Genomic DNA, 13,434 nt, shown 5'->3' on the forward strand with positions numbered 1-13,434 from the left:
TATCATGACATTTGTGTAGGTCTAAAATATAAACACAATTTTTAAGTTTTCAAAGGGTTTCCAAACTAGGTGAAACTCAATCGAATAATATAACAATGAGTAACTATTAGAAAATATTGAAAATGAATGCCCTCTCAACATAAGTAATACATGCTTTGTGACAACTACATTACGTAAAAAGTATTGAAATGAAAGTTAATTGAGTTAATGATGAAGTAAGATAAGTCTAAAATGGTTTCTGAAAGACAGAGTACGAAAACAGTGTGCAATATTGTTGTGAATCAGGAATACTTGGAGCAGGTGGATGAGTTTATTTATTTAGGAAGAATGTTTACGAGAGATGGGAAGGGTAAATGCAGGTAACTCCATTAATGGAGGACTGAACGCAGTTGGCGTTAACATAAAATTGTCCAAAGAAGCAAAGCTATCCAGTCCAAAAATGTAGTGCTGATACCTACCCTGATGTATAGAAGTGATGCATAGAACTGGCTGAGAGAGGATGAAAATAGACTAAATGCTGTAGAAATGAGATCCCTGAGTGTGTTAAAACCATGTATGATCGCTTGAGAAATGTGGAGATCCGCAAAGATTGCAAGGCTGATTTTGGCCGTAATCAGTAAGCTCAAGAAAAGGATGCTTAGATGGTTTGAGCTTTTAGAGCAAATGAGCGAAGAAGGGAGTCTAAAGAGAATATATGATGCAAATGGGAATGATAGCAGAAGTCGGGCACGCCCGAGGAAGACATGGCACGAAGATTGTGTGCCAAGGCCGAGTAGACCGTCCTCTCTGAAATGGCGTGATGGTTAGTTAGTTAACTTTGTTAAACATTTTTATTCATTTTAGAATCGTAAAAGCCAATACGGTGTATTTTATGTAGATGGACCGTATTCGTTTGCGACGTAGGCACGTATGAATAGTAATTTTATAAATTTGTAATCGTCTAGGACTTCTCGCAACTCTATTACGTTTTCATTAGGGAGGATTCAATGCTAGTTTATTCAGACTGTCACTTTTCGGCCCAAATGTATTAAGTCTTTCAATTCGAAAGGGCGCTAACTTAACAAAAAGGAGATTTATATCCGCCCGGTGATAAAGGACGACAAATTCTATTGTTCAATTATAATATTAATTTCTAGCAAGAATGATTATTGTATTTATAATTGTTTCGACACAAAGGATCAACTTATTTGAATTTACGTATAGACAGGGTGAATATATTTTTTTATTATTAGCAATCACTTTATAATATTTTTATTTTGATTTATTAAAGCAATTTATGAATTTTTATCCACTTAAGAAAAGGATTAAAGTTTTAAATTAATTTAATAAATTATAATGGTCGTCCACCATGAATTGTCAGTACAAATATATAAATATCATCTTTTCACTTTATTTTATCATAACTCTCTTCTTAATTTAAATAAAATTCAGTAACTTTGCATACACCACTATTAAATAAAAATAATTGCCAATTTTCAAAACAATTAGATTTTTCGTCAGGATAAACATATTTATTCAAAATTTTTATTCTAGATAACAATATTATTCAAATTCATTGTTTTTGTTGGTTGAGCAAAAAAGTGAACATTTTTTCTTAAAATGTACCTACACTTTTTTTGTTTTTGATTTTGTCTTGAAATCAATTATATATGTTGCCCCCTCGTAACCAATGGATTGCTTGCCATTGAGTATGTATGGTGTTTAAATGTTTTTTTGTGTTGGCGTGTAAAGTGTGTGTGTACTTGGGACGTTTTAATAAGTTCTGTATTTATATGTATGAGCTTACTATTTATTTTGTATTCAAGGAGACATGTATGATATTCATATATTTTTCTTAATGTTAACAGTTTTGTTTCCATAAATAATTTTTTTGTGGATATTCTGGGTTAGAAGTGAAATAGTTTTTTGATAACTTTGTTTTGTGTTACCTGTAGTTTATTTATGTTTCGTATGCTTTTTCCCAGATTTCAATCAAATAGTTTAAATGTGAATATACGAGACCATAATACAGACCTTTTTTATAATTTTATTTGGGAACGGATATGATGACTGACTAAATACGCTAATTAAGGGGGTGATTTTTTATTTAATACTTGAATATGCTGTTTAAATATTATGTGTTTTACAATGCACAGCCCAAGATATTTCTTCTGTGTCAGGATTTGCGGGTTGTTTTATAATTGTACATTTATTCTTCATCAGGATACACAAATTCGTTTATTTGAATTATATATTTACGTTAGTTATTTGTATTTTTGAGATTTCTTCAGATCTACAATGAAAATAAATGAAGTGAAAACAATTTAAATTTGATCCAATAAGTTTTATTTTTGACCACGCAAGATTAATAATTGCAAAATAAATTTGAGATTATTTTTCATAAAAACGGCCTTAATGAAAAATGATCCCGGAAAAAGCGTAATTTGTCCGATTCATTAATAATATACGAAGAAGGTGAAATAAAAACCGTTCGTGAAATAACTTCCTGCACAACTCGGAAAGTGAATGTTTGACGGACGTAAGAAACAGGTATAAGTGTTTGTTTAGCGAGAAATAATAGATTCAGGGTTCGAGTTCTACCGTCTGTTTGTAATATATAACATAGAAAATGTAGTTTCCAGGAAGAAGGAGGAAAATTGAACGCCTAAATAAAACCTCACATCGCGTAAGTTGTTGGAGAAGTATACGATTCTTGGTATAACCCTCGACACACGTTCTGTTCAACTATCATTGTCCACTCGTGTAATATCCGTAACTGTTGGTCATTGCTTTTTATCCTCCTCGTCTTTTTAAATGGATTGTTTTAAATTGATTATCGTATTGTTTATTAAGTATATCGGTTTGTTTACAATGTTCGTTTTCAGAAAATTTATCTTACATAATATAAGTTTCTGGAGCTAGTGGGACTTCGACACCCCCCATTAGGAGTGTTGAGTGACTGAAGAGAGTGGGAAATGACAGGAAATGTATTTAAAGAATGTTAGTACCTGGATATTCAGATCTGGTCACCAAACAAGGCTGAGGCCATTTTAATATTCTGATAGTGATTTTTCACCGTTTCGAAATATATAACAGTGAGAATTTCAGAAGTTACATCAAATAGTTAATTTGAGTTTATTAAAAAATATTTATGAAAATAGATTAGAAACCAAATGCGAGACTTTTAAATACCATGTAACTTTTGACCCCTCTTCTAATTACTGATTTATCACAAAAATAGCATATAATAGCGCCGTATACAAATTCTGAAATAATTATTGCCTGTAGGAGAGGTTTCTTATTACTGCTTGGCAAGGAAAGTGTTATTCGGAAAATACTTGCAAGTGTTATTGGTTTAATAGGCTACTTCTACTACTACTATATTTGCGATGTTTATGTTATTATGTATTCCTACATATATAAGAAGATTGATGGCCATCTATATCTAGCACATCGTCTGCCTGGACAGCAAACAGCAGACAGTAAGCCCCCAATTTGAAGTCGGACAAGCTCGATCTCAAACTCGAAGCCCGAATTACTCAATCAGAGATTAGACTGCCATCTAGCAGCTTAAAGTTCACAAAATGGTGTTTTTTCTTCTTCATTTAAGTAATAACAAAAAACATTATATTCATAAAATAAATAAAACATAAATCGAAACATTCCGTTTATTGTTAAGTGCTGTGAGTTAAGTGTATCGTGAATATTTAGTATGATTTTTTAATGATAAAGTAATGTTCATAAGACTACAAAGGATACCAAATTATTAGAAGCAATAATTTGTTATCCTCTGTGTTATGCATAAAAAACCTTGTCTTGTAAACATTATTTTATCATTAAAAATTAGTAAGTCAAAATATTTCACCAAAAAATGTAGATATAACATGTCTTGACGCCATCTAGTGGGAAATTTAGCACTAACAAAGCCTTTCCTACAAAAATAAAGTTGGTTTGTTTACAGGTGAAAAAATATAGTAAGCAGTAATTGTTGATTGAAGTACCTGTACACATTGAATTATTTGGCGTGTTGGAAATAAGCCGACTTAGCTCAGTGGTCCAGAGCACCTAACCAGACATCAGAAAGTGCGGGTTCGATTCCCAATCAGATTATTCAATCTGTATTGATATTTCAGGCGACTAATTATTGGTCATAATAATTCAATATTATTATTTGAATTCTAATGAAAACGTTATATTTTAATATCTCGCGTGAAATGTGTGTGTCGAATTTAAAAAAAGAATTAACGTTTTTTTACTACCAAATATATAACCATTTTACTCATCAAGAGATAAAATGCTGTTGATTTAATATATTTATACTTCTAGAGATTTGTAATTTAGACCACTTCTCACTATCATTGTTTTTACTACTTACCGATTGGGTTTCTCTTGAAGTTTACTTTATCGGACCTTTAGAACAAGAACCTTGATGGGGGTTTTATTTAATTATTATTATTAACATTTTTACCTCGATAATATAGGTTATTTACCTTAATTCTCGTACACGATTACACATCGTTAACGATCCAAAAACAGTTCGCGTCGGCATAATGAGTCGACATGAACTCTTGTTTGGTAGTTGACGCTCTAGGACATACACCATCAAATAACATATTTAGACAAAAGACAAAAGGGAGACTGAGATTCCTAAATAAATTTTCAAATCCATGTACTCCATTCGAAAACCCCATCAATCACACTAGTAAAATAAGTGATTTTTGATATAGAACTACGTTAATATCTCCTTTTAAAACTTCATACATGAGGCGTTTGCTTTCTAAAAAAAATATCCGTTCGGTGCAGTGGCGGTTTTCTCTAAGGTGAGTTTGTGCAGTAAACTCCCATAAAAAATATAAATACATGTGCCAAACGTCTATTATAATTTAACCAAACGTTAAACAGCACGCCTTCAAAATTCTGCTCTAAAAATTCCACCCGTATGAATGAAACTCGTTTGCCCAAGAGCAGGTCCGAATTGAATCCCTTAAATCTATAGGTGCGTTATGAATATCAGCTAATCTTACGCATTATCGCAGGTCCTATGACTGAAGGTCCTATGTCTTAGATTTATAAAATTACTACGGAATCTAAAAGCTATCTGAGTTCCCAGCAAATTAGATTTGTCAACACCAAGTTTGCACGGGGTAGTATTTGGCAAGAATAAGTTTTTTTTCAGTGAGCGACGTATAAATCCATTTCTCCCACTGCGATAGAAAGTGATGGTTCAAGAGAGTCCCAATAAAGACGTCAAAAAGTGTCTCCCTCAACCGGGCTTACTCGATCCCACCTGTCATGCAGTTGGTGGGCAGATGCATCCGCTGCCGAGACCTTGACACACTTCAACTCATGAGCCCGGGTACCCCCGCTATGTTACCGAACATAGCGACCCACTTGGGCGACCTATTGCAGTGGTGTTAGTAATTCAATAAATGCTTCCCTGGGCAGCGGTACCGATATCCGCCTCTCAAATTGTGCGCTCTTGTTTACATAACTGCCTATTATATTATTATGTAGGTTAATTACTGAAGCTATTTCTTTATATATCTCCAATTGAACTTCCAATTAGATAGGCCATGTTTTGGTACCCAGGGATCATCAAGTAAAATTACCAATACCAGTTTACTTATATCGATATACCTTTTAATGTCACATTTCCAGAGATTATCTATTCAGTAAGTTAAGTGGTGTGATGAAAGTCTGTAATATTTGTAGATACTTTACCTAAAATCATTTTCCGTTGGCTTGTTGCAGGCACGTCTAGCACAGATGTCAGCCTTGGGACAAACAGTAGCCTGACGACGCGGCCCCCTAAAAGCACGACCATGGACCCACGAGAGGCCGCGCGCCAGGCCGCGCTCGAGCTGTCTCGCGAGATTTTCCGCAACATCACCAAGCAGCTGCGGGACTCCATCGCGGCAAAGGATTTCTCCGTCTTCACCACGACGGTGGTGCAGGAGGATCAAGATGGTAAGGCACACCTTATCTTTCAGTTCGTTTATCCCTTCATATTTTGCTTCATCTTTCGCTTAATTTTTTACTTCACTTATAAGTTTATCTTTCACTCCATTTTCACATTGCTTTGCACTCCATATTTCATTTTATCTTGAATTTTATCTTTTACCTCATCTTTCACTTCATCTTTCACTTCATCTTTCACCTTATCTTTCACTTCTTATTTTGCTTAATCTAAAACTTCATCTTTTACGTCATCTTTTACTTCACTTTCATCTTTCACTTCATTTTTCACTTTATCTTTCAATCTATTTTTGCTTCATTTTTCACTTCATATTTGAATATAAATCATGTTCAAGCAGTTCAAAATTCTCTTGTTAAATTATTAGCTCATAAAAGTTTATATGAACAAAGGCATAATGTTCCACACCTTTATCAAAATCTGAAAATCCTCTCGGTAAGAGCAATTATGTGGTATAAAATAATTTTTCAGCACATAAATAGCCCTATGTACATAAATAGACTGGAACACACTTACAATACTCGATTTACATTAAATGAAGGACTAATCGTACCAAAGCATGTAAACAAATATGGAAAAAGAACGCTAGACTACATGATACCAAATTGTTTAAATATGTTACCTGCAGAAATCAAAAAATGTACAAATATAAAAAGAAATTTTTTGTTGAAAAATTGGCTAGCTGAAAGAAATAGTTTGTACTAGACACTAATACAAACTATTTCTAACTGCATACGCTTTAATTGTTTTTTGTTTTTATTTTTATTGTATTACACCTCTCATGATATGAATGTATACATTTGATATAATCTGTTTAAGTTAAAAGCACCCAATGACAAACTACTTTAAAGTAGTTTATTGGGACTTTTTGATTTTTGTATATTATTTTGATATTAAATAAAAAAAAAAAAAAATAAAAAAAAAAATAAAAAAAAAAAAAAATAAATAAAAAAAAAAATTCATGTTTCACTGCATCGTTCTCTTAATTTTTTATTTTAAACCAGCACTTTATCTCTCACTTCATTTTCACTTTCTTTCTTTTAATTTTTCACTTCATTTTTATCTTAAACCATCATCTCACCTTTCAGTATTTACTCATACGTATATATATAAATCCATTGAAAAAAATATTCAATTTTATCAAAATTAATTGTTGTAAGAAATGTTTTCGTACAGCTTGAATAAACTTTTTAAGTTGGTTGTATTTTTGCGAATGTTTTCCAACCAATTTAAGAACGTAAGCCTTATATAGTGAAATTGATTCAAATTTCGTGCTTTAATTTGCAGACAATATTAATCCATTAGTCTTTTATTATGTAATATGGCAGTTAACACTAGAAAGACCGGGTACTGCTCCATACCTATAAAGACCACAACGGTCATTTTGACCGCTGATAACATGCGAGTTTATTATTATTGTGATTGTGTCATATTTGGCATAATATTAAATAAATAAAACCACAATTATGTTTTGAAATGATTTACTTTAATCGATAAGGTGCACATTTAGTACAAACTGTTTTTTTTATAATATCCGAGGCACTTTCCGCAAACAGATTTCTTACAATTATCAAATGTGTCAGTTTTTTATTTTGCTTACACTTTTTATTAATTTGGCACTCTCGTCTTTTGGAATTTTTATTTTCGGATTCCCTTTCTGTCAATTCTTCAGGAGCAAACACAACTGGACCAGCGCTGGTATTGGTATTTGCTGACCGTAGTTTTCCAACAAGCTGTAGAATAAAATTGTGACGAGATATATATATTTTTTGTTTTCTTTTTATAAATTATCCATGCATTTATAGCGGCCAGATCAAGTATGTTGTAGAAAACGTTCACAGGCCACCTTCTACTTCCAGCTCTTACGGAATATTTACGAGCCATTTGGTCGATTATATAGATACCATATTTTGTAGAATTGTAAAATTCAATCGTTTCGGGAATTTTCTTTTGTTCTGTCGCCAAATTGAACATCCGGATATACTGTACTCAATATCACTACATTTTTCTTCGGTTTTCCTTGATGAACAGTTAGTGTAGTAACATTTTTAGCCTTCAAAATAAATGATTCATAACGTGGAGTACAAATGGTTTTGCAAACTGCTGGTATTTCTCTCCTGGCCCTTCTCATCGTTTCGACAATACTTGTTTGTTCAGCTCGTAATTTCTCTGCCAGCTTCATGGAAGCAAAATTTTTTTCAGTTATGATGTTTCGTCTTTTCTTGAGATACGGTTGTAATAGTTTCATTATTACATATTCTTATAGTGACTCATTTGAACTTTCTTCAGTTTTACCTAAATATGGAAATCCATTACATAGGTATTTAGTATCTACGGCCACCACAAGGCAATATTTTTCCAAATTTGTCAGGCTTATTTGCTATATACTGAGTAAATGGAAAACGAGTTTTGCTAAGAAATAGCTTTTCATCGCCCGTTAAATTTTCACAAGGAACGTAACACAGATTACAGTTTTTAATGAACTTATTCCAAATTGCCGATGCTAGTGCAAATTTATCAGTTGCCAGTCGTGAAGATCTCGTAATTCGTAAATATTTCATATTTTTTTGAATCTGTTCTTACTTATAGTTTCTTTGAATATGAGGAGTCCCCATAATGTCGACTATAATAAGTATTTTAGAACTTTATTGTTTTCAATAAAGTAGTTTTCTTTGAATACATTTTGTCAATTACGTCGTCCTTGCTGGCTGGAAGTACTCTGAGTATGTGATGTACAGGTCCATTCTGTACCGTCAACTGCAACCTGAATATCTCCAATTTAAGGAAGGTCTGTTACTCTTGCAGAAATACGTCCTCCAAGTTGTGTAGATCTCCCTCCACGGCTGCCTCTTATTCTAACCCCTTGATCACGACGATTTGAAATCGGATTTCTAGGAAAATATGTCGATGTCATCTGAAGATCTTCATGATCTTCATGTCCGATGAAAAAATATTGGGCTCCAAAATAAAAACGGTGTCCTCAATTTTACTGGCACGACATTCTTCATCTGACTGATCCTCTGCAATGTTTTGAAGTCTTGCTAGTTCTTCAATTATATCCGACTCGGTAAGATTTCTACGAGCACTCATATCGATATGATATTATGTTATATCGATATGATATTAGTAGTAACATGTGTAAGGTGGGCTATGTATATTTTAAACTTGAATAAAGAAGATCCTAAACAATCCCAGTTTAAAATGGCCCGAACGGTCACATTGACCGCGGCGGTCTTTGTAGGTATAAATCATTATCTTTCGATAAATAAATAAGGTAGGTACCTGTTTTTTTTTCACCATGGTCGTTAAATCGTGAATTATGAAAAGTAAAAAAAAATCAGATCATTACCATAAATTTTAAGCAAAATATCGTCATATTGCATCGTGAAACGGTCAAAATGACCGCTTCGGTCTTTCTAGTGTTAATACCCCGCCATACGAGATATTAGTGGTTGTGGCTCCTCGACTGTGGTAAACCACACGAGTCGCGGTTTGCGAAGTACACAATGTACGTTTCAATGTGAAGTACTAAACAGTACACAGGTTTGATGTTACCTCACTACACAAAAGAACGTTGTTATCACCCGTGACATTAATATGATTATGTGGATATAGATTAATTCAGCGTTAAAGTAAATCAATATATTAAAAACATTGCATCTACGAGGTGTACCCTTCCGTAATATTCGTACTAAAAATAGATATTTGTTTGAATTTTTTTCTGATCTCAATTACTGATTAACTGTGAAATATTCTTTTCAGTAGCTGGTAATAAAAATAAAATTTTCTCTCAATTAACAGTGATTTTCACTTTTATGCATATAGTGAACAATAATATATATTATGATAATTTAATGAAAAAAAACTTGGTGGATGATGATTTGGCGTGTAAATAACACAGACCATCAGGGAATATTTTGTTTCCCTATGAAAATAATTAGATTGATTAATAAATTCACTCTGCAGGGAGAAAATAACTTAAACCAGTCACCAAAAATGCATATGAACTGAAAGACTCACCAGAAAATGGCACGCGCAATTGAGGTCTTCTCCTTAGTCTTCAGATTCGGTGGCAGGCAGCAATTAGCACAATAACTTTGCATTTGAACTATAAGGTTATAAGTTCAACCAGCTCACAAGAGAGTAGAAAAATTAATGATCAGATGAATCAGCACATTGTGATAATACCCACAGTCACATTATTGTCAAAGAATATTTCAATTAATTTAGCCTTCAATAGACCACTTTTGACAAAAAATACAAACTGGAAGATCCAACTGATCAATGCAAAAAAAAGGTTTCGGTAATCAGTTATCACACCTGCAGAGCAAAATCTATCCAAAATTGACAAGAGATGTCTCTTTTTTCCATTATATATATTGAAAAATTAATTAATTCATTTATTTTTATATTATAAAAATTAATTCCCGTTAATTATAAATTAAATTTTAAATCAACTGCCTCTCCACTTTGTATGCACCACTAATTAATATTATGTATTTTTAAATAGTGGTATATACGAAGATAATTATTTTAATGAAAGTAAAATAACGCCATAAAGTGAATTTGTGATTATTGAAGAAGTTAAAATTTTAATCTTATAATATTACTAGAAAATAATAATTTCAAGGTGAATCTATTTTCCACGTTTTTTGTAAAAAAATCACCCAAAAATAAATTATTAGTTCTTACCAGGAGTGTCACAGTATTTTCAAAGATGTTTATGACAGTTATGGACCTAAAAATCCCTGGACAGAGCATTAATGAATGGTTTTGAGGCCAAATCCAAGGTGAGGGGAATTTGCCTGACTTCTTTTGAAAAGATTTGTATGCGAAGTAGTGAACTATGAACTATTATTATTTTATTTTTGTATTGTTAATGCAGTTACAACGGCTGATGAATTTTTGGGAATATTTGATGAAACCAGGAATACGATACATCATTATAAAAAATTAAGTAGGTTTTGGCATTTTCCATACATTTTCTCCCTCACCCGCGGCTTCAAATTGTTGTCGAATCGCTCCGTTCAGAGCTTTTTCGGTCCATGATAACTGCTTATTTTGTTGCCAAGTTTTTGAAAAATTAAGATTTAAAATGACTGGACCTATATTTTATAACTAATGACAAGTACCATATCAGCGTTGTTTTGGAATTCCCCTACTGAAAACATTGTGTCTCACAAAAAACTGTTTAAAACATTGAAATACTATTAAAATTAAATTAATATGAAGTGTTAACAAAACGAATCGACATTAAAATACTTAACAAAAATAAAGAAGCAATAATTGTATCATTTTATTCCTAACAAGGAGGAACGAGTACATTTATTTATTTTTATTTTGGTTCAATATTTAACATTTAATATTACAATCCACTAATGTTGACCTCACTGGGTGGCTTACCCGTGCTGAGGCCTCCATTTTATAATACAACAAAATACAAAGAAAACAAAATAAGATTAAGATAAATTTAAACTAAAAAGAAATAAAGTTAAAATTGATATATTTATATTATATGTTATGTGTTTGTGAGTGATGTGCGTTTTATATTGGTTTTGTGTGTTACGTGTAGGTTTTATTATTTTATGTTATGAAATTATGGTTATATTGTCTTTTTTGTTCATTAATCCATTTTGTAATTTTGTGTCTGAATTAATTTTATTTTCAAGTGTCAGACTGTGTGTCGACTGTGTGACTTCAAGTGTCGAATGCTTTTATAGCAAGGTATTGATAGTGTCTTTGTCCAAAGCTTGTATTTACTGGTTCTCACTAAAACGAGGCACGGGAAGAGTGGCGGGCCTTGGCATGTGTGAAAGCATGCGGTAGTACAAAGACACGCCACGTGGACTATAAAAAAAAGTACCTACCTATAGTTCCAGCGTTTGGAAGTTTCCCCGCTACTTACATTACTTTTGCTTGTATACATTGCTTCTCTTAGTTTTTGAGCTATCTAAACCGACTAATTATTTAGTTCAGTTTAGTTTACCTCTCATTAAAAGTTATACTTTCTCATCCAATTAAGGTTATTGTAAACACTTCAAAGTTTATATTTGACTTTTGTGGTGCTGAGGAAATTTTAGATTAATTTTTCTTCTGAAACAAACATTTAAAAATCGGGTTCTCACCAAAACGCGTCGCGTTGTGGGTTATCTTACACAAGTCATACATCATTGCAGTAGCATCATCTTCGGCTGGATGGATGTAAGAGTTTTTCAAACACATATTTTTAAGTTATTAGTAAATTTGAAATATTTGTCTTTTAAAACATAAAAAAATTATTTGACTGAGGGTTAAGCCTTTCTACCCCAAGAACAGGAGTCGACAACTCCACCAACTTCGCAAAATGCTGATCGGGTAGGATCGACATTTATTTCATATATTAACTTAAATAATATCATTCTGTTTCTCCTTACCAGTTACTGTTCTCATAAAATGTATGATATTTTTTTAGGTATGAAATGAATTGTTTTAGCAGATTACGATGGATACCAAGGTACCATCTGGTATAAGGTTCAACTCGTTTTTATTATTTATTCCGACAAGAAATAAATCACAAATCATAAGAAATAAATTCGCATACAAAATACCAATTTTGTATGCGAAGTTTTAGTCCTTTTGGCACCATAGTTCCTGTTCAAGTTCGAATTTAAGCATTGCATTTATACACGTTGGAATTTGATTTTTCCACATTAGATTGCCCTTTTATTATATATTATTTTATTATCACTGATAAATAAATGGTTCTTATAATGTTACCGGAATGTACGAGGTTTGCGTACGAAAATATTTTTTTTTTAAGATTCGTCATAAATAAATGGCTTTGACATTATATGTACTATTTCAGAAACTTGGCTCCTCGATAATATGAATAATCCAGAGCTTTTCGATAGCAGATACAGTTTTTAGACGCGACAGAAATTATACTCTCATAGGCCAAATTTTAGAAAGCGTTGTTCTTATTGCCATACAATCTAAATATTATTTGTATGAATCGATATATCTGAATTATGATAATATGAATTCAAAAAATCTGAATTTAATACATCTGAATTATAATCAGATGAATTCAATACATCTGAATTAAAATAATATGAATTCAATACATCTGAATTAAAATAATATGAATTCAATACATCTGAATTATAATAATATGAATTCAATACATCTGAATTATATTAATCTGAATTCAATACATCTGAATTATAATAATATGAATTCGATACATCTGAATTATAAGAATATGAGTTCAATACATCTGAATTATAATTATATGAATTCAATACATCTGAATTCGATTAATATTAATACACCTTCAGTATTAAATTATTCTAATTATTAAATTATTTTCACATCCACTTTATATATTTTATTTTGCTGAACCAGTTTATATCCATGTCACATCACTGCTTACACTTTATATCAGAGATGACGTATTTTCTACTACTTGGAAAAAAAACGCTTTGCACAAGCTCAGTAGATTA

At 32.0% G+C, this 13,434-nt stretch overlaps 1 protein-coding gene across 2 annotated transcripts in view; it reads left to right on the forward strand.

Moving 5' to 3' along the window:
• Positions 1-13,434, forward strand: part of dpr18 (defective proboscis extension response 18) — a 172,463-nt gene that overhangs the window by 122,542 nt on the left and 36,487 nt on the right. For both annotated transcript variants that reach the window (XM_089644368.1, XM_089644361.1), the window contains one exon: positions 5,731-5,946. In XM_089644368.1, coding sequence (XP_089500494.1) covers positions 5,731-5,946 — 216 coding nt within the window. The remainder of the gene's footprint in view (positions 1-5,730; positions 5,947-13,434) is intronic.

Source organism: Hesperophylax consimilis, chromosome 2 (genome assembly GCF_061612785.1).
Source record: "Hesperophylax consimilis isolate HC1 chromosome 2, BYU_Hcon_1.0, whole genome shotgun sequence".
Classification (NCBI taxonomy): domain Eukaryota; kingdom Metazoa; phylum Arthropoda; class Insecta; order Trichoptera; family Limnephilidae; genus Hesperophylax; species Hesperophylax consimilis.